This window comes from Pleurodeles waltl, chromosome 3_1 (assembly GCF_031143425.1).
Source record: "Pleurodeles waltl isolate 20211129_DDA chromosome 3_1, aPleWal1.hap1.20221129, whole genome shotgun sequence".
Lineage (NCBI taxonomy): Eukaryota > Metazoa > Chordata > Amphibia > Caudata > Salamandridae > Pleurodeles > Pleurodeles waltl.
In genome coordinates this window covers 838887800-838908891 of record NC_090440.1, presented here as the reverse complement: position 1 = coordinate 838908891, position 21092 = coordinate 838887800, and the positions used below count along the sequence as shown (strand labels likewise).

At 44.0% G+C, this 21092-nt stretch overlaps 1 protein-coding gene across 1 annotated transcript in view; it reads right to left on the bottom strand.

Moving 5' to 3' along the window:
• The window catches only part of HPS5 (HPS5 biogenesis of lysosomal organelles complex 2 subunit 2), a 422510-nt gene that overhangs the window by 82720 nt on the left and 318698 nt on the right, over positions 1-21092 (bottom strand). Inside the window, exon 19 of the mRNA XM_069223753.1 lies at positions 15848-15967. Within this exon, the coding sequence (XP_069079854.1) occupies positions 15848-15967 (120 nt within the window). The remainder of the gene's footprint in view (positions 1-15847; positions 15968-21092) is intronic.

The window sequence follows — 21092 nt, the reverse complement described above, 5'->3', positions numbered from 1 at the left end:
TTCAAACTGCGTTTGCTACATGTTTATAGGGCTAGCATAAAAGCAATAACATCAGCCTGTGGCTTTTGTTTCCATGTTTCAGGCACAACTTTATAAACAATGGATTACCTGGGCCCCTTCCTTTAGCACCCAGCCAATAAACAGTGTTCGTTTTAAAGGAACGAAACAAAAACACACCCACCTTTTACATGGAAACAACCTGTTTTGTATATTTATATCCCAAGTGCACTCATTTTACTGCTTTGTTCGCACCACATGACAACATGGATGAATAGACCTTGCTAGTTGCTTTCTAGGACTCTACTATAACAAACTCAAGTGATGTAAGGGGAGTTCTTCTCAGTTCCTTTCAGTGCCTTGCAGTTTTCAGCTGTGTATGATTTTGTTTTTCTCAGCTAGTGAAATCATGTGTTCCTGTTTCTTAGCACTTTGCCTATTATTCTGTCAGTTCCGATGCTTTAAGGCCAAACATTACTGAACTGTTCCCTACTATGTCAATGTCCAATGAAGAAGACCAGAAGATGCCTCACTGATGATGATACTGCTGCTTGCTGATCTATTTAGGAGAGGTATAACCAAATGTGCATTTGTCTTTCTTGCAGATTTTTATGCTTTTTCTCTCTAAAAAACCCAACAGCTATTTTGAGTAGCCCCATAGTCAGATGTTTTCAAAATTTAATTTTGTCTTCTTTCCTTTTTACATGAAGCCCAAACATGCTTATTGAATTAGAGTAATAGTTAAGGATGTCACATTCTAAATTTGACTCATATAAATGGATTGTAAACAAATTCATCTGTGATAACTAAATGTATTCGGTTTCTATCATTCATCTGTTACTGTTATTATTCTGCATGGTGGTTCTTGAATGCTTAATGATAAATATTCTGACTAGGCTAAGATTCTTTAGGTTTGGTCAGCCTGTATTATTGCTGTACTTTTATCTTTTGGTCCTGCGTTCGACTTACGTGGTCTTAGCATAGTTAATCTAAGGGCAATAAATGTTTGAACTTTACTAAAGAGGTGTGGTGATACATGGCCACATATGACATGGTGCGTATAAATTACTGACTCCATTATTGAAAGTGAAGTTTAACGATTTGATCATAGTAATGTTGACTGTTAGGATTGTATCTGCCTCCTAACTGATTCTAAAGATTTGTGTTGACCTCTAAGGGCAATTAGTTTAGTTTAGTTTTATGCATTTATAGAGCGCATAGCTACCCTAGGGCATCCCAGCGCTAAAGGTACAGGGAAGATTTTTAGGTAAAGCAGGAAGGACAGGTTAGCGATTGAAGAGAATGGTTTTCAACTTCTTCCTAAAAAGAGATTCCGAAGATTCATGACGGAGCTCAGGAGGTAGGGCATTCCAGAGACGGGAAGCCTTAATACTGAAAGAGTTTCCTCCCCATGATCTATTGATGCGAGGTATATTAATCTGCCGGGTGGAAGAAGATCTCAAGTGTCGCGAAGGAGCGTAAATGGAAATACATTTTCTGCGGAAATATGGACCTTTGTAGTGTAGGGCTCTATGGGTGATACACATGGATTTAAAATGTATACGCTGTTTAATCGGCAGCCAATGGAGTGCTGCAAGAGCCGGCTTGGCAGATAGATGTCTAGGACAGTTCATAAGGAGCCTAGCTGCCATGTTCTGTACAATCTGCAGTTTCCTTAATACATATTCCGGGGAACTAAGATAAAGAGAATTCCCATAATCCAGTCGGGAAAGAACCAATGCCTGGACCAGGATTCTTCTGGATGAGATGGGAAGAAGCTTGAAAATCTTCCTGAGGGATCTAATGAAACCAAAACAGACCGAGGACATTTTCTTAACTTGTGGTTCCATCGTGAGGCGGGAATCCAGTACAAAATTTAGGCTTTTTACCTGTCCTTTAGGAGGAGGCAGACTGGTAAAGGCCTCTGAGTAACATGTTAAAGGGGAAGCAGGAGTGCCATTGCCTAAAATGAGTACCTCAGATTTGCCATCGTTAAATTTAAGTTTGGATTGAATCATCCAGTCGCCGATGTCACTCATACAGCCAGCTAGGTTGACGGAGGGAGAGTTCCCAGAGCTAGAAAGGGAAACCACTAGTTGAGTATCATCCGCGTAGGTGAACAATGAAAGATTGTAGGGAGTGACTACTTTGGCCAAGGAGGATAAATAGACATTAAAAAGAGTAGGACTTAAAGAGGAACCCTGAGGGACTCCACAAGTTAGGGGAACGATATCCGAAAGAAAGGAACGGTCCAGAACTTGGAAAGTTCTTCCTGTGAGAAAGGATGAAAGCCAGGAGAGCGCTATGCCTCCTACGCCTGCCTTGGAGAGTCTGTCGCAAAGAAGAAAGTGGTCCACCGTATCAAAGGCTGCGCTAAGATCAAGGAGAATGATGGCTGCATGTCCACCCTGGTCTAATAATTGACAGGCAGACTCAGTCACCGTTAGGAGCGCAGATTCAGTGCTGTGCTCTAAAGCCCATTTGAGTGGGGTGGAGAAGCGTATTACTCTCCAGATAGCTCATCAGTTGCAAATTTACATGTTTCTCCAATATCTTAGCTAAGATGGGGAGAAGAGCAATGGGTCTGTAGTTGTCCAGGACGGAGGGGTCGAGCTTAGGCTTTTTAAGAAGGGGCTTTACGATGGCGCATTTAAGAGATTGAGGGAACGAGCCCGAGATAAGGGAGTTATTAAGTATTCTAGTCAAAGGAGAAATAATAATGTCTGCAGCTTTTGCCAGAATAGCCGGAGGGGCAGGATCCAAAGGGGAACTAGATTTAATAATAGTAAGTAATTTAAGAGTTTGCACATCTGTGAGCGGGAAAAACATAGTTAGTGAGGGCCCAGCCGGTAGTGGGTTCACTACCGGCTTATCAGATGACTTCTGGGGAGGGGGCAACGAAAAGCCAGTATATATCTTCGTAACCTTGTCCTGGAAATGAGCTGCTAGAGAATTACTATATATAACGGAAGCTTCTATAGGAGAAGCCGGCATAGGAATAATAGTGAGCTCTTTGAAAATCTGAAATATTTCCTTCTGGGAATTGGAGGGGTTCTCTATTTTCCTGCTATAATAGGTAGTTTGAGCTGCCTTGATGTTCTGATGATAGGTTCTGATGGCTTGCTTGTAATTTTCTTTGGCTGACGAGCTGTAGTCTTTTCTCCAAGTCCTTTCTAGTTTTTTACAGTTAGTTCTAAGTTCTAATAATGAGGACGAGTACCATGGCTTGGACTTGTGGTAGGGTTTTTTTTATTCTGAGTTTGGTGGGCAGTACTAGATCCAAAGAGGTAGAGATCCAGCTATCAAACTGTTCCGGAGTGTTCAAGGAGGGATCGTCGTATAACACGGTAGAAGCGCAAAGTGCAGTGTGCCAAAGACTAGGTAACAACTTTGACCATGTTCGCCCCAAAGTGGTTAGCCTGGGCTTAGGGTCTCTGGGGACATCATATGAAAAATTTAATGAAAGGAGGGAATGATCTATCCATAATAAAGACAGCGACGATGAGATGATAAGATCCGGGATATTGCTGAATATCAGATCTAGGGTGTGGCCTTTCACATGAGTACGGCCAATGACAGATTGGGTCATATCTAACGCAGGAGGCTAACAGGGATTTAGTAGAAGGGCAGTCTGGATTGTCAAGATGGATATTAAAATCCCAGAGGACAGTTAGATTTGGGGTCTTACTTATAAGACTAGCCACAGCCTCGGGTAGCGTTTCTAAAAAAGAGGCACAAGGGCCAGGTGGGCGATAAAGAAGAATTCCCGAAAAGGTAAAAGTGGCTGATAAATATAGGGAGAAAGACATTCCTTCACAGTCTGGAATCCCAAGTGGCAGTGTCAGACACTTAATGGTGCTTTTGTAAATAATTGCTATACCACCACCTCTATTTTGCGGTCTGTCTATATGGGTTATAGAGTAAGAGGGGGGCAGGGACTTACAGCTATCGACTGAAGAATCTTCACTGAGCCAGGTTTCCGTCAGGAACAGGGCATCAGGTGCTGATTCTTCCAAAAGTGTATAAATATGTAAAGCATGTGCTGATAAGGAGCGGCAGTTGAGCAGCAACATGTTGCCCCACTGTTGGGGAGGAGAATTAGTCAGAGGAGCAATAGGAGGAGTCCAGGAGCAATTAGGACAGGAAAAGCAGGTAAGGGGATGATGCATGTTTACCTTGGCAGGACATGAGAGGTTGCCTCTAAGGGCATGCAATTGAGAAGAGGAGTAGCTCAACCTATTGGTAGAAAAAAGGGCAGCATCCCTGGGCTCTGGGTGCGGACGGGCTTGCCTTTGGCGCGCCCGCTGCGCGCGTCCGCTGCACGGCCGGCGGCCGCCCGTGCTTAAATGTTTCATGTTTGCGGGCCGACCTAGCGCCACAGCCTAAACAACTAGTGCGGCAACCAAAATGGCCGCCGCAAAATGGCCGGGTAATGTCTGCCGGTCAGAGCAGGTAAAAAACGGTACAAAATGAGGCCCCAGAGTAAAAGTCCCAATGGAGGAACGAGTTGGGTTAAAAATAGCCCCCCATGGCTCCCAAGTTCTGAAAATACACAGAAAATAAAACAGAGTAAAAAGAATTATTTTAAAAGAAAAAGTTGCCTTTCCTAATGAAAGTTAAAAGCGATATAAAAACACAGCCCCCAATGCTGATAAAAACTAATAAGCACAGCAGGCAGTGTATTAAAAAACAAAATCGGCCTACTAACGTATACATGAAAAATACAAAACAGCAAGTTTAACAGTTTCAGAAATCAGCGAGAGAAAAAGCCTGATGGCTACCCTATATGTGTCACCTTATAAATAATGAAAAGAAATATAAGGCTGGACCCGCCCACAATTTAACCCAACGTGGCTAATAAAATAGTCTGAGAAAAAGTTTGCGTTCACTTCTACAGATGCTAGTAACTGTGAAGCAGGAACATGCACTGTTGAACCTACCTGAAGCTGTGGAACTGGAATCAAACTGCAGCTCGATATGCTTTTCACTGATAAAGCTGTATTTCTGAAGATATTTAAAGCAAGACGGACATAACAACCAATCTGTGGCAGGGGTACAAGATGGACGCTCAGTCTTTAAAGTGAGAGCACAGCAGCTGTCAAATGGCACGCAAAGCTAAAGACAGTGTATACATGCAATTCTCAGAATATGTCCTTCCAATTTTGCATTTATGGTGTGAGTGAAGACCAGTGCTATTCCCCTCAGGAGATTCTTGGTGTTTTCTGTATTCTGTTCCAGAAGTAGCTTGCATCCTTGTGCTGTTAGCGTTTGTGACATCATTCTGATGAAAGCACCTCTATGACTGTACTTTAGTCCTAGTGTTTGTTAAACTGCATGATAGCAGTGTTCACTTATGCACCCTGTGAGTGCTGTGTTGTACACACAGCTGTGAACTCTAAGTTTACTGTAAAGTTAGACACATTCCTATTTTGTTTAAATAATACAGTTATCACAGGCTTAATGGTTAGCAGTTACTGGTAGTTATGGGTATCTGCCTTTTGGGTATCCCTAGTTTCCTTAGATTCTAATTTACTATTAGCCATGTTTAGTCAACACTATGCATTCCACTGAAGGTTTCAACTGATATAGTTTCCCTTTAGATTTTATGTTAGTCTCTTTGTGTAGTTTTCTCTCCCATGTCCTCTACAGTTTTAGTCTTGTTTGTGGCACTTTGATCTGTTTCCATGCTAACTGACATTCACATTGTATAGTTAGGCAGTATATATTTGAATTATGTCTACTAGTATCAGCACAGACCCATGTACTCAGCACTAGTGGCAGAGGTACTATTTTTGCATTGCCAATGAATTTTAAGTTCTTTTATAGTTATCACTTGCATTTAGGAAACACACATAAGCCTTATACTTTCTGTCCCCATACAGATGCAATGGAAATGCTGTAGAGTAAAACAATGTAGCATACAAACCTGCTTGCTACTATTTGTGGAATAAGCCCAGTACATTTATGAGACTGTTTCATATTGAGATAAACACTGAAGGGAGCTCATCACAGCGTACTATGCTGGTAACTTTCTTAATGAACAAGTTACTTTCGGTAACCGTCTTTGTGGTGGACACTCTGACTGCAGATTCCTCCGTTTTTGAATATCCCCAGGCCCCAGACTTGACCCAGAGAATTTTCTCGCAATTTCTTAGCACCAGTAGGTGGCGCTATGCTGTTGTGCATCAGATCCATCCCACTGCGGAAGTGACATTGGGGCCACAATATAAGCACCACATCCAGGCCTCAACGTCAATTTGTTTCTGATACCTGTTCACACCATTGGATGTGGAACCCTAGTAATCAGATTGTGCTAGTGTGCAGATCTCCAATTGGATTTTTATTTTTTAATTTTTTTACAATTATCAAAGGAATCCATTCCACAGAACAGGGGGCGTGTGGGTTGGTGAGGAATCTGTGGTTAGATAAAGTATCCACCAGAAAAGGCGTTACTGAAGGTAAGGAACATGTTTTTCTGATTGATATTACTAACTGCAGATTCTCCACCTTGTGAATAAATACACAAGCAGTACCCTCACGGGTGGTGGGTCTTTGGAATGACTCAGAAAAGGACATTTTGATGGATTGAACAGGCAAAGCGTCCCTCTCATCAGACCTGGCTATCGAGGCAGTGGTGCTACATGAACGTGTGAATTGGCACTCACATCCCAGTCTCGCAGATGTGCAAAAAGGACACTCTGCACACCAGCTTTTGGTAGTTTTAGGTCTGGTGGAATGATTCTGCAGGCTTTCCAGAGGCTGTTTCTTGGCCAATCCGTAGCAGACATTTATACAAAGGACAGTCCATCTGGTAATAGCCTATTTTTGCACTGTTCTTCCCTTCTCCCTGAAAAACCCACAAAGAGCTAATCGTCCACCGGGTGATTCCTGGTGCGATTGATGTAGAAGCTCAGAGCTCTCTTCCGGTCTATGAGATGAGTCTCTATTTCGCCTTGGATGTATGAGGAGAAATGAAGAATGTCGGCAAGGAGATAGATTGCCCTATGTGGGAAAATGCAACAACTTTTAGATGGAATGCCGCCTTGGGTCCTTAGACCTAGCTCATCCAGAAAGAAAGTGGTGTACAGCTGCTGGACCAAGAGTGCTTGCGGCTCACTCATGCAACAAGCAGTCATGATCGGAATGTGAAACAAAGTTTTTAACATGAGCAAATGTGCATTGGCTCGAAAGGGATGCATATCAAGTATGTGAGAACCACAATAAGATCCCACCAGCCTTTTTTGGCTGGAACATATGGGTCAGCCCTTTCACTCATCACAACAGGTGATCAATCAATAGTAGAAAAGCCACAATGGCTGACAAATAACCTTTAACTGTTGCGACAGGAAGGCCTTGTTGGGCTAGAGACAGGGAAATAAGGACAGCATCCGAAAACTGGGCTTGTAAGGGTTGGATGTGCTGGGAAGCACACCAAGCAACAAACTTCTCTCAGCGTCGCTCATAGATGGTTTTGGTACAGGTATGCTGGACTGCCAAAATCACATTCACCTCTTCAGGATGGATACTGAAGGCCATCAACTGTCCCTGCTCAATCTCTAAGCATGGAGGTAAAAGATCTGCAGGCTCATGAGAAGACCCTGCCCTGCTGTTACGTCAGTAGATCCTCCCGATGAGGTAGCTGATCAGAGGGCACATCCTCCTGGCCAGAACTTCTGTGTACCATACTCTCCTGCCCCAATCCAGAGCCACCAACACAACTTGGCCCAGGAGTTCATGATCTTCTTCAGAACTTGGCCCAGAACAGGCATAGGTGGAAAGGTGTACATTGGTTCTATGCTCTACTCTAGACAGAGAGAACCTTCTTGGAAATGCCAGTGTGCAAAAGTTTTAACACTGCATGCTTTTGTCGGTGGCAAAAAGATCTTGCCAGGTTTCTTCTCACTGATGAAAGGTGCCCTGTGCCACCCTGAGATGTAATCACCATTTGTGATTCAAAAAAGACTATCTGCTGAGTTAGTCAGCCCTGCTGAGTTAGATCTCACCAGCAGTCCACAACCAGGGAAATGCTCTGACACTCTTGCCATCCCTACAGACAAAAAGCCTGCTGTCACAGGACCCAGTACACATCTCCCCCTTGCTTTTTGCAGTACCCGATGGCAGTGGTGCTATCCATGAGCACCTGACCTCTACTTGATGGACGGCAGGAAGCCTTTCAGCAATAGGCAATGGTCGCAAATCCAACAGGCTGATGTGAAGCTGTCTCTACCGGAGGCTCAAGTCCTCTGACCTTCACCCCTTCCATCCTTCGCCTATGGGTGAGGCAGGGAGATGGTTTTGCTGTTAGTCCATTTGCAGTCAAGCAGCCAACACGCTAGATCTTTTGTAGTATCCTCCAAAACCTAGATGGAATCTGAAAGGATCCCCTGGTGCTGGGCTCAATGGTACTTCCGGTTCCACTGCAAAGGCTGTATATGCCAACTGATAGTCATGAAGTAGGATGCAGGAGCACAAAAGGCCCAGAACCTCATACCCACCTCTCATTGAGAGCCAGAACTAAGGCTGAAAATTAGGATCACAGCCAGAATGTTCTGGACTCTTTGTGACAGAGTGGAACCCTAGAACTGCACTGTATCTAGAATGGCTAAGTAAAAAGGGAGCCTCAGCAAAAGAGGCAGGTGTGACTTCAGCATGTTGCTAGTGGACCCTAACGATGTTAGATTTGCTGTCATCTAGCGGTGCTCCACAATTGACAGAAGTGAGCCCTCCTTCAACAGCCAGTCGTCAAGATAGGAGATAGGAGAAAACTGGAATCCCCAACTTTCAAAGATGTTCTGTGGCTACTGCCATCACTTTCATGAACACCCAAGAGACACTGGTAAAGCCGAACATGACTAATAAAATACTCAATCGTGGCACTGGAATTGGCATCAATGTCACAGAGACAGGTGTGGATTTTGGAGTTAAATGGGAGTGAGCACCAAAGCCGATGTGGACCAGAGACTGGTTCAGGAGAGAATTAATGCGCAGAGGATGGATTTGTCAGCAGTAGCCCGACTTGAGGCCTTAAGGCACTTCAGAGGGAGCCAGAAAGATGCTCAACATATGCAGCATGGCCACTTTAATGGCATCAATATGTTGCAACATAAGGGATGACCCTTGAAACTCAGAGTGAATCGGAATCAGCTGCAGAATCTGCTCCTCTGCAGAGGACTAGGAGTGAGACTGAGAGGCACCCAAGTGTCCTCATAACTTCTCAGGAAGAGATTAGTGGGACCGGGCGGACACCTACTTAAGCATTGTTTTGCTTCCTCTTCAATCTACTGGAAGATTTGGACTGGAATGAGGGCCTGTTGTGGGGAAGGTCCCAAGAGCAGGAGTGGTTCTGTGCCCTCAACACAGAGCAGAATTAGGGTGATTTACTACAGAGTTCTTCAACAGACAGCTTGACTTTATGTTTCAGGATTGCATTTCGATTCATGAGTGCTTACTCTTTGCACGACTTGAAGTCCTGTTCTGAACCCAAACATCAGAGACATAATGTGGGTCTGTCACAGACATTTAATTGCAACATTCCTGTCAAGGCTTAAACTCCATAGTTTTAGGAGCAGACAAGTTTCCCTGCATCCTGTTTTAATGGTAGAAAAATATGAAGAAAAAGCTTGTCAACCAATGCAAAAATAGTAGAAGCAAGCTCTGGGTCTACGTACGAATGTGTGAAATAAAGGAACTGAGGTTGACGTTTAAGGGTGGTGTTTATGTGCGCTTCCACTGTCACTCCCTTGGCAGAACAAAGTCAAAGTGGAGCTTCGCACCACCTCCTACTGGTGCGTGAGAGCTCTGCTTTTATAAATGCTCCCGATCCAGTTTGGTGCCTGGGGATATTCCAAAGGTGAGGAATACGCTTTTATATGTATGTATGTATCAAAATCCTAGTTTGTTTAAGCTGAAGTCTCTTGGGATTCTTGCAACCAGCTGTCAGCAGTTGTTATTGAAGCACTAATGACCATGCATTCAGTCATTAACAGTAGTCATTAGCCTTTGCTTGACTCACTCAAAAAAGTTGCAGGAGAGGACACTTGCAAGTGTAAGAGACAGTTACTGGTTTGACCTGTCTTTCTGGTCAATAATTCTACAAACACGTCAGGATTCTGCCACCCTGCCACTAAATGTCCATCACGAGGGCCCTTTGCAAACCTGCCTTTAGATTTGTATAGGACAACATACACATTAACACTTAACATAGGCCCTTATTACGATTCTGGCAGTCCTGGGACTGTCAGACTTGCGTTGGCGGTCGGACCACCGACAAAGCAGCGATTCGGCCTCCTCATTACGACTGTGGCAGAGCCACAACGGTCTGACCGCTGGAACCGCCAGTCAACAGCCTGGCAGTGCTGGCGATCTTAATCCGTCAGGGTAGCGCTGCAAGCAACTGTAGGAAAGGACCATCTTGCCTGGCATGTTACCCCCATTTTTCACTGTATATATGTTGTTTTAGTTGTATGTGTCACTGGGACCCTGGTAACCCAGGGCCCCAGTGCTCATAAGTGTGCCTGAATGTGTTACCTGTGTAGTGACTAACTGTCTCACTGAGGCTCTGCTAATCAGAACCTCAGTGGTTATGCTCTCTCATTTCTTTCCAAATTGTCACTGACAGGCTAGTGACCATTTTTACCAATTTACATTGGCTTACTGGAACACCCTTATAATTCCCTAGTATATGGTACTGAGGTACCCAGGGTATTGGGGTTCCAGGAGATCCCTATGGGCTGCAGCATTTCTTTTGCCACCCATAGGGAGCTCTGACAATTCTTACACAGGCCTGCCACTGCAGCCTGAGTGAAATAACGTCCACGTTATTTCACAGCCATTTTACACTGCACTTAAGTAACTTATAAGTCACCTATATGTCTAACCTTTACCTGGTAAAGGTTAGGTGCAAAGTTACTTAGTGTGAGGGCACCCTGGCACTAGCCAAGGTGCCCCCACATTGTTCAGAGCCAATTCACTGAACTTTGTGAGTGCGGGGACACCATTACACGCGTGCACTACATATAGGTCACTACCTATATGTAGCTTCACCATGGTAACTCCGAATATGGCCATGTAACATGTCTATGATCATGGAATTGCCCCCTCTATGCCATCCTGGCATTGTTGGTACAATTCCATGATCCCAGTGGTCTGTAGCACAGACCCTGGTACTGCCAGACTGCCCTTCCTGGGGTTTCTCTGCAGCTGCTGCTGCTGCCAACCCCTCAGACAGGCAGCTGCCCTCCTGGGGTCCAGCCAGGCCTGGCCCAGGATGGCAGAACAAAGAACTTCCTCTGAGAGAGGGTGTGACACCCTCTCCCTTTGGAAAATGGTGTGAAGGCAGGGGAGGAGTAGCCTCCCCCAGCCTCTGGAAATGCTTTGTTGGGCACAGATGTGCCCAATTCTGCATAAGCCAGTCTACACCGGTTCAGGGACCCCTTAGCCCCTGCTCTGGCGCGAAACTGGACAAAGGAAAGGGGAGTGACCACTCCCCTGACCTGCACCTCCCCTGGGAGGTGTCCAGAGCTCCTCCAGTGTGCTCCAGACCTCTGCCATCTTGGAAACAGAGGTGCTGCTGGCACACTGGACTGCTCTGAGTGGCCAGTGCCACCAGGTGACGTCAGAGACTCCACCTGATAGGCTCCTTCAGGTGTTAGTAGCCTTTCCTCTCTCCTAGGTAGCCAAACCCTCTTTTCTGGCTATTTAGGGTCTCTGTCTCTGGGGAAACTTTAGATAACGAATGCATGAGCTCAGCCGAGTTCCTCTGCATCTCCCTCTTCACCTTCTGATAAGGAATCGACCGCTGACCGCGCTGGAAACCTGCAACATAGTAGCAAAGACGACTACTGCAACACTAACGCTGATCCTGCCGCCTTCTCGACTGTTTTCCTGCTTGTGCATGCTGTGGGGGTAGTCTGCCTCCTCTCTGCACCAGAAGCTCCGAAGAAATCTCCCGTGGGTCGACGGAATCTTCCCCCTGCAACCGCAGGCACCAAAAAGCTGCATTACCGGTCCCTTGGGTCTCCTCTCAGCACGACGAGCGAGGTCCCTCGAATCCAGTGACACCGTCCAAGTGACCCCCACAGTCCAGTGACTCTTCAGCCCAAGTTTGGTGGAGGTAAGTCCTTGCCTCACCTCGCTGGGCTGCATTGCTGGGAACCGCGACTTTGCAAGCTACTCCGGCCCCTGTGCACTTCCGGCGGAAATCCTTCGTGCACAGCCAAGCCTGGGTCCACGGCACTCTAACCTGCATTGCACGACTTTCTAAGTTGGTCTCCGGCGACGTGGGACTCCTTTGTGCAACTTCGGCGAGCACCGTTTCACGCATCCTCGTAGTGCCTGTTTCTGGCACTTCTCCGGGTGCTACCTGCTTCAGTGAGGGCTCTTTGTCTTGCTCGACGTCCCCTCTCTCTGCAGGTCCAATTTGCGACCTCCTGGTCCCTCCTGGGCCCCAGCAGCGTCCAAAAACGCCAAACGCACGATTTGCGTGTAGCAAGGCTTGTTGGCGTCCATCCGGCGGGAAAACACTTCTGCACGACTCTCCAAGGCGTGGGGGATCCATCCTCCAAAGGGGAAGTCTCTAGCCCTTGTCGTTCCTGCAGTATTCACAGTTCTTCAGCCTAGTAAGAGCTTCTTTGCACCAACCGCTGGCATTTCTTGGGCATCTGCCCATCTCCGAGTTGCTTGTGACTTTTGGACTTGGTCCCCTTGTTCCACAGGTACCCTCAGTCAGGAATCCATCGTTGTTGCATTGCTGATTTGTGTTTTCCTTGCATTTTCCCTCTAACACGACTATTTTGTCCTTAGGGGAACTTTAGTGCACTTTGCACTCACTTTTCAGGGTCTTGGGGAGGGTTATTTTTCTAACTCTCACTATTTTCTAATAGTCCCAGCGACCCTCTACAAGGTCACATAGGTTTGGGGTCCATTCGTGGTTCACATTCCACTTTTGGAGTATATGGTTTGTGTTGCCCCTATCCCTATGTTTCCCCATTGCATCCTATTGTAACTATACATTGTTTGCACTGTTTTCTAAGACTATACTGCATATTTTTGCTATTGTGTATATATATCTTGTGTATATTTCCTATCCTCTCACTGAGGGTACACTCTAAGATACTTTGGCATATTGTCATAAAAATAAAGTACCTTTATTTTTAGTATAACTGTGTATTGTGTTTTCTTATGATATTGTGCATATGACACTAGGTGGTACTGTAGTAGCTTCACACGTCTCCTAGTTCAGCCTAAGCTGCTCTGCTAAGCTACCATTATCTATCAGCCTAAGCTGCTAGACACCCTATACACTAATAAGGGATAACTGGGCCTGGTGCAAGGTGCAAGTACCCCTTGGTACTCACTACAAGCCAGTCCAGCCTCCTACAGCAACGCTGTTCTGGAGATTACAAGTCCCCTCTCCACCAGTTTTTGCATGGCGGTCCCACTGCCATCCAAAGGCTGGTGGAGACAGGGTGCCGTGGGCCTCTGCACTGCCTATTCAGTGGGCATGGGCAGTAAAGGGGCTGCCATGGACAGCCCAGTCCCATTGTTCACTGCCCGAATTACGGGCAGTGGAAAGCACAACAGGTGCTGCTGCATCCAACGCACCGCAACATTGCCTCCGGCTCGATTACAAGCCAACGTCAATGTTGTGGTGAGTATTCCGCTAGGCCAGTAGACAGAAATGTTGTTTCCACTTGCTGGTCTAAAGGAGATCTCATAATTGAGCCGGCGGGCAGAAACCGGAGTGGCGGTTTTCCGTCCAAAAGAGTTTGGCGGGTGGCCTCCGCCGCCTGCCAAACTCAAAATGAGGCCCTTAGTTTCACTTCGTCTTTTAATCTAGGTTTCTGTTAGACTTTCCTGATGCATCATGGTCGTTGTAGTTCCATCCCTCTTCAGAATGTTTCCTAGATCACGTCCTGGTGGCAGTTCCCTGTTCACTGGCTAGATTCCTGGTTCCTAAGCCTATTCTGACACCTTTATATCTGCATTCTGGATTTTTCTTTTTCTTGTCTTTGATCCACACACTGTTTCAGGCTTTCCTATTCCCTGTCTTGGGTCTCCTGGTTCCCCTAGTCTTCCCTTTTCTAAGTCCTGGTTCAGCTTTCCCTTCATGGGATACCCTGATTCTCTGCACCTAGTTTACTACCTGCACCTATGCTCCTCCCCTGAGCCTTCAGATATTTCAGCCCTGTGAGTGCAGAGTGCAGCAGCTTGCAACTAACTTGGCTCTGTTGAGATTCCTCATGTTCTGGTGTTCTTGCTGTTGTGAGAACTATTTTGCCTTTTTGATTCAGTTTCAATCTCTTGCTTCTGTGATTCTCATTGTCCCTAGTCTTGTCTGTAGGGTTTCTGATCTATCCTGTTACATGTAAATGCTTTGCCTTGTGCTCTATGTATTTCAGTCCTGAACGTGACCTTTATCCCAGTTCTGTTTTTTTGATCCCATTTCCTATGTCTGTGTTCTCCTGGCCTTAAGTCTTAGTATTCCAGTCCTAGACCTTACCTGTATTCCGGTCCTTCTCCTGACCTTGATTCCAATCCTGATTTTTCCTGAGCTCAGTTTCTGTTTTGGTGTTCCTTGTTCTGTTCCCCGTTTGTTCTGTCTTGTGGCTATAGTGTAACTGTGATTGTTTTAGCTTTCAATGGTGCAAGTTAGACTCCGAGGTTTGTACATCTGGCACAGTTAACTAACCAGCACACCTTCTCCGTAGATGCTGCAGAATGTCTCCTCAAACTCAGTGAGAATAACCTGCTCCTTGCTTTGGGATAAAATTGTTTCGCCTCAGAGAGAGTGACACTGTCTAGGGAGCATACAAACGATCATTTATGAGTTTGTCTATCATCTCCCTTGATCCCCTCTGTTGTAGAACTTGTGTTATCTTATAGTTTCCTTTACAGACTTTCAGTTTCCTGATCAAAGCCTGTTCCTGTTTACTCCAGTCTTCAGCCTCTGTCTTCCCTTCCTTCCCAGCCTTCAGGCACTTGCATGTATAGTTTTACCTCAGCACTGGAGACCTTTTTCTGCAGAGAGCTCATATCCCCTTTATTCCAGTTTTCTTCTCAACTCATCCAGCTTAGACTCTTGACAACATATGAAAGTGCCAGAGACACTGAACCCTAATTTAGTGTGCTATTCTCAAGGAGTTCAGTGTCTTTCAACTACAACAATGCTATAGGTGCAAGGGAACAATTCAGGTGGCCTTGCGTGCTAGTATATACAGGCAGGGACAGCACCTCAACAGAACAATAAATATGCTATTAAACTCAATATCAACAGACTGAAAGGAATAACATAAAAAAAAAAAAAAAAAAAAAAAAAAAAAAGAATCAGTTACAGAAACAATAACCAAAATGATGCGCTTGACACTACCAGTTCAATCTATGAAGACCAGACTTCTTCTTGAAAGGAGTCCATGGTACCTTGAGTTGCAATTGATTAGGTACAGCATTGGAGAGTCAAGTTGAAAGCTCCTGGTTTAACCAGTCAACCTACCCCTGTAGATGTCAGTTTATGACCCGTTCATTTAAAAAGAGCGTAGTCTTTCTTTTTCATATATGTATCTGGTTTAAAAGTAACTGAACAAAATAAAAAGCATCAAACATGGAAGTGGACGGAGAAACCCAGGGCCTGATGCACTTACAATTTTGTATACATTTATGATTGTTTGCAATTCACAACAGGATTTACGAGTTGTAACTTTACCAGTTTAGACTCTCTGCACATAAAAAGACCTATCTTTTGACTACTCGTAATACCTTTGTGAATAGCGAACAATCATGAATTTACGCATAAGTTTAAATTTATCTTTGTGGATTAGACCCAATGTATGAAATGGTGAAGGCACTGCATTACCTGGGGTTTCCTGCAGCATCAATAGAGTTATTCATTTGTGGTGCATCATGACGTATAGCCAACAATAACCATTCCAGTTTTAATGATTCGGGTTGGAGAAGAGATATAATGAAAGATGATCTAAAAACAAAAGAACGGATTAGAGTTGTCTGAAACTACACAAAATTATAAAGGCAGATGTGGCAAGCAACACACCACTCATCATTCTACATTTTGGTTTCTGACAGCTTTTCATTTTAATAATTTTATCTCTCTACCTACATTTTTCCCAAATCCAAGTACAGCAGCAGAAATAGTATAGCACGTGCTGGGCATCAAAAGATGTATTAAATGTTATCTGCAAAGTGCAAATGTTTTCTGTCAGACAGATCATTTACTCATAGTTTATGGACCATCTAATGAAGGTAAACCTATAACAAAGCAATCTCCAAATAACGGGTTTGTCATTACTCTAACTCATGTATCTATTAACAGTATTAACAGTCTATGTTCTGGTTAAGTCAAAGTTAATTAAACAAGAGCTATTACAATGACAGTGGCATTTTGTGCAGGAATCCTGCTCAAGGAAATTTGCAATGCAGACACATGTAAGCTGACACACACTTTCACAAGACATTACTGCATTAATGTGCAACCATACAAAGCAGTACAGGGAGGCGAGCAGTGTTGAGAAGCCTTTTTTCTTTACGCAAGTCCCATTCTCCCCTTTCATTGTTTACTGAACTACTTTAATAATCTTAATTCAGCCATGTAACTCTATTAAGGATCCAATTCTGGAGAAGGAAAAAAGGTACTTCTCTTTAACTAGGTCTCTCCTGCATTCATATCTTTCATAGACTCACATGTGACCCACCAACTTCCACTATCATGTGGTTCCAGTACATGGTTATTACACCAACATCTAGCAGCTGGAAGCCTCTTTCGCGAAGGACTGAGGGTGCTAGCAGTTGTTTCACTGTAGTTTGTGTCACACAAAGATATTGACAGAATGTAAGCACTTTATGGCTAGTCTAATGTTATGGGGTGTAATGGTACATAGTTATGTTAACATTGATCACTGCCTGACGACGGGTAAAATTTTTAGCATGTAAATCTATGAAACATGGAAATGCTGGAGAAGAATAAGTCCATAGTTCAAAGAGAAATGCCTAGGCTCTCATTACAAGTGGCATAGTGTTTTGTGTGATATTTATCACTTCCAATGAAATCCAAATTCACATGCATCGTAATTCATAGGGTGCAATAAATAGTACTCACTGAGTTTTTCCCTGATAGCACACCAACAGCAGCATGTCCCAGTAATTACCAGGAATTTTTTGCCTTGTTAAATTCCAGCAGTTTTTTCCTGCTAAATTTTAACAGAGTATGCAAACTTTACCTCAAGCAGTAACTACTTGGTACAAGAGACTTTGGGCCAGATGTATCAAACAGCTTTGCGATCCTAAACGGCCCAACAGGCCGTTTGTAATTGCAAAAACTGCATTTTGGTATGCATCAAATCCAATTTGTGATTCCGTAACTTGTTAACCAATCGCAAATTGGATTTGCGACTACATATCGATTCAGTATTAGGAAGGGGTGTGTCAAGGGTGTCCCTATCTAATACAAATCGCAGAGGTATGTATGATTGTTTTGTGACCGTGCATGCGGTTGCAAACAATAGCAGTTACCACCAATTGGTGCTAACCGACTCACAAAGGGAAAGCGGTCCCCAAGGGACCTCTTCCCCTTTCTGAATGCATGAGAAAGCCTACTCTTAAAAAATGAAAAAAAACATTTTGTTTTTCTTTTTTAAACGTTTCCTGTTTTCCTTTAAGGAAAACAGGCTGCATTTAAAAAGAAAAGATTGCTTTATTGAAAAGCAATCACAGGCATGGTGGTCTGCTGAGCCCAGCAGGCCACCATCCCTGTGATTGTAGCCATTCGCAATGGGTTGCAAATTGCGACCTACCTCATAAATATTAATGAGGTAGGTCCATTTGCGAGCCCTTGCGCTATATGGAACTCCTGGCGTTTCATACATTCACAATTTAGTCATCGCTATTGGGAAACTTGATACATCTGGCTCTTTGTCTCATTTGTAAATCTGCTCCGTGCACAGGCATGGTTTGCTAAAGGACTGGGATTATCTCAGCCATTCGTAATGAAAAGCCTTAACCTTTTTGGCTGTCCGGTGTAGGCTCTATTAACATTAAACAATCCATGTTCTAGATGTAGGAAACAGCTTGAATACAAGTGAAATGAGAAGCCTCAATATACATGAGCTTACCATTTAGAACCTGACAGAAGCAACATTAAAGTCAAGAAATGACCTTGATAAAATACAGGAAATTTAGTTAAAAACAAAATACATTTATGATTAAAATGACACCAAACAAAGCAGATATTGTGTACTGGTCAAGGCTTTTAAAACAGTTCAAATTTTTTAAACACAGTGTGCAAGGACAGTGTTACAGCAAGTGACACATTCTAAAATACGATGCTGAAAACAGCTGTACACATCTTCAAAGATCAGTTGACGGTCTTCAAAGTGCTATAACACTTCTCCTAATGCTCCACAAGTTCTCAAACGTCACATGAAGGATCCTTGGACAACAGGACGTGGGTTTTGGTGGGAAAAAAAGCCTGTCCAAAGCAGTCAAAAGTCCAGTCTCATCTGGCTTTGCATATTTTCTCTCAGGCAGATATAGCTCCTTCAGTTGCTTTGCCTTCCATACTTTTACAGACAAGTGTAAGAAGGTTCACTGCAGGCAAGCTCTTTCTGGATATTCTTAGTCAATCTTAAGTCTCACGGACCAGCAACAGACTATATTCCAATGTCCTCAAAGCAGCATCATATTTACAGACATTTAAGCCTCTTCTCAGTTCTTCTTGCAGATCAGAATTCTTCCCACAGACTGTCTTCTATCTTTTCCTTTTCCAGCCAGCCCTCTAGGGGTTGCAGCATCTTTTGTTAGGTGAACACACTGGTAACTGGCAATTGCTCTAAATTAGATTGCCCACAGAATTAACACCTGTCTTTTACTAGTCTGTGACATATTTCTTGCCTATGCACATTATGGCAAAAGGTATCCCATTTTTGTCTGTGCTACTGAAATCCAAAATGGCAGATATGGGAACCATTAGTACCATTTCTGAGAAACCATTTCATGTAAATAGTTAAGATTTGTTTTCAAGATGAATGATATTAGCTTTACAGCTAACCTTAAACATAGCCTTTTTCATGATTATTGTTAGGTGTAATTGTCAATTGTTAAAATTGAAAACAGATTTTTCTACAATATTAGCATGGATCCTTTCCCCCCCTTCATCCAGTTCTGTTCCCATGTCTTGTCACATTCTTTAGGTTATTCATTGCCTGTTCCAGGGGATTAACTATGACCATTATCCCTTTTCTCACTGTTTTCCTTTTACATTTTTCTTCTCCCTACATCCTCATCATCCCTTAGTATTCCTAGGTTTACACCAAGAGAACCTTAGAGCAGCATTTCGGCCTATGCAAAATTACACTTTTTAACCCTTTCTTAAAACCTATGGGGAATGCTTACCTTTCCCCCAAATACTCCAGAAGTGAAGTTAGAATAGTAAAGAAGCATCCTGGACTATTTCGTGGAAAGTTGCATTTTCAGGAAATATTCTAGGACTGGTGTTAAAATAGTATATTTGACCTCTGAATATCTGCCAATCTTACGTCTGTCCTAAAGGTACAACTCAAGTCAAAAAACAAATGTGGAGGTGAGAGGGATTAGTTTATCACACCCTACCCCTCCATGCTTCTCTTGGTTCCACCTTTTTATTTGGGGGCCTCCTTGCATACTCCAAATCTGTCCTTTAATGCTTTCCCTATCCTGACTCCCTCATCCTTAGTCTTCTTACCTGCTTTTCTGCTTTTTTATTTGATGGACAGGTTGCTCACTGTCAGGGGGCATAGGTGTAGAATCTGCAGATTGACAGATTATACCCCCGAATATCTAGATTAAAAGTAAGCAACTTTTTCGTTTGATGGAAATCCACAAAATCAAGTACCTTCTATGAAACTGAAGAATACAAACAAAAAAAGTATGTATCCTGTAAGTTGAGGAAAACCATCCAGTGTTACAATTCCTGAGCCAGAAGGACCTGTGCAAGAGAAAGCACCTGGACCTTTTCCTTCCAGAGGAAGGAATTCAGAATGTGAATGTCCAGAAAGGGACAGAGGCCAGTCATTCCTGTCCGATTTTGTATTCTGGATTAAATTCACGGCCCCTTTGCCCAACACAGTGAGAACCTGTTGCTGCAGAATACGGACATTTCACATTAAGTGACAGTGGGAACACTGGGAATAAGAGGCAGCATCTCATGGAAGGAATATGGAGGACCCAAGGGTTAGTCACCTAGGTGCCACATGAAAGGGTACCCTTCCACTTATGGGCCCAATTTGCTCCCTCAAAGTCAGATTATAGTAGTTTTGCTGGAGGGTCAAGAAGAAAAGGAATAGGACTGCTGTTCTTTTCCTCAACAGCCTTTTGGAGTTATCAGGCCCTCTGTAGCTCTCAAAGAAATTATGGGACTGTGGCAATGGCTGGGAAAGCTGGTGCTGCTGAAAGGGGAGACATTAAGTACCTGATCTTTCACTACAGCTAACCTAACGAGCGGATGAAGCCAGACCCAAGGACCCATCCAAAATTTCTTGAATTTAACCAGGGCTAAATAATTATTTTCTCCATAGAGGCGAGCTCCATCAAAGGTCATGTCCATAAGATTTGCCTGGAGTTCCCCTAAAAGTCTGTGGAAGGGATTCAGGGATAACAATGGAAAAGTCCATGGACCAATCCAGTGAATCCAGTGTAATCAAGCCAGAGGAAAACATCTGCCTGGCCTGTACAACTTCTGCAAGATTGTCGTGAAGATAGTCCTAAAGATTCAGGTCCACCATCCGCACCTTATCCCATAGGACATGAACGTAAGGGCCATGCAGAAAGTTGTACTGGTAAATGAAGGTCGAGGTACCCTGACGAGAATACTTTCTTTCCTATTGCCTCTGTCCTCTTTAACTCCTTATACTTTGAGTGTAATAGAAGGGGTGAGGCTTCTGTTTGTAGGAGGCCTGCACAAGAAGACTTTACACTTAATTTCCTCCTCGAGAGTCTTAAAGGACACTCCCAGGCCACTTCTCAGTAGGTGTCCAGCCTTGGGGGCGGGGAGAATGTTCTGCAGGGCCAGACAGTCACCAGCATCCGTCCCAGCGTGGGACAGGGAGGTTATA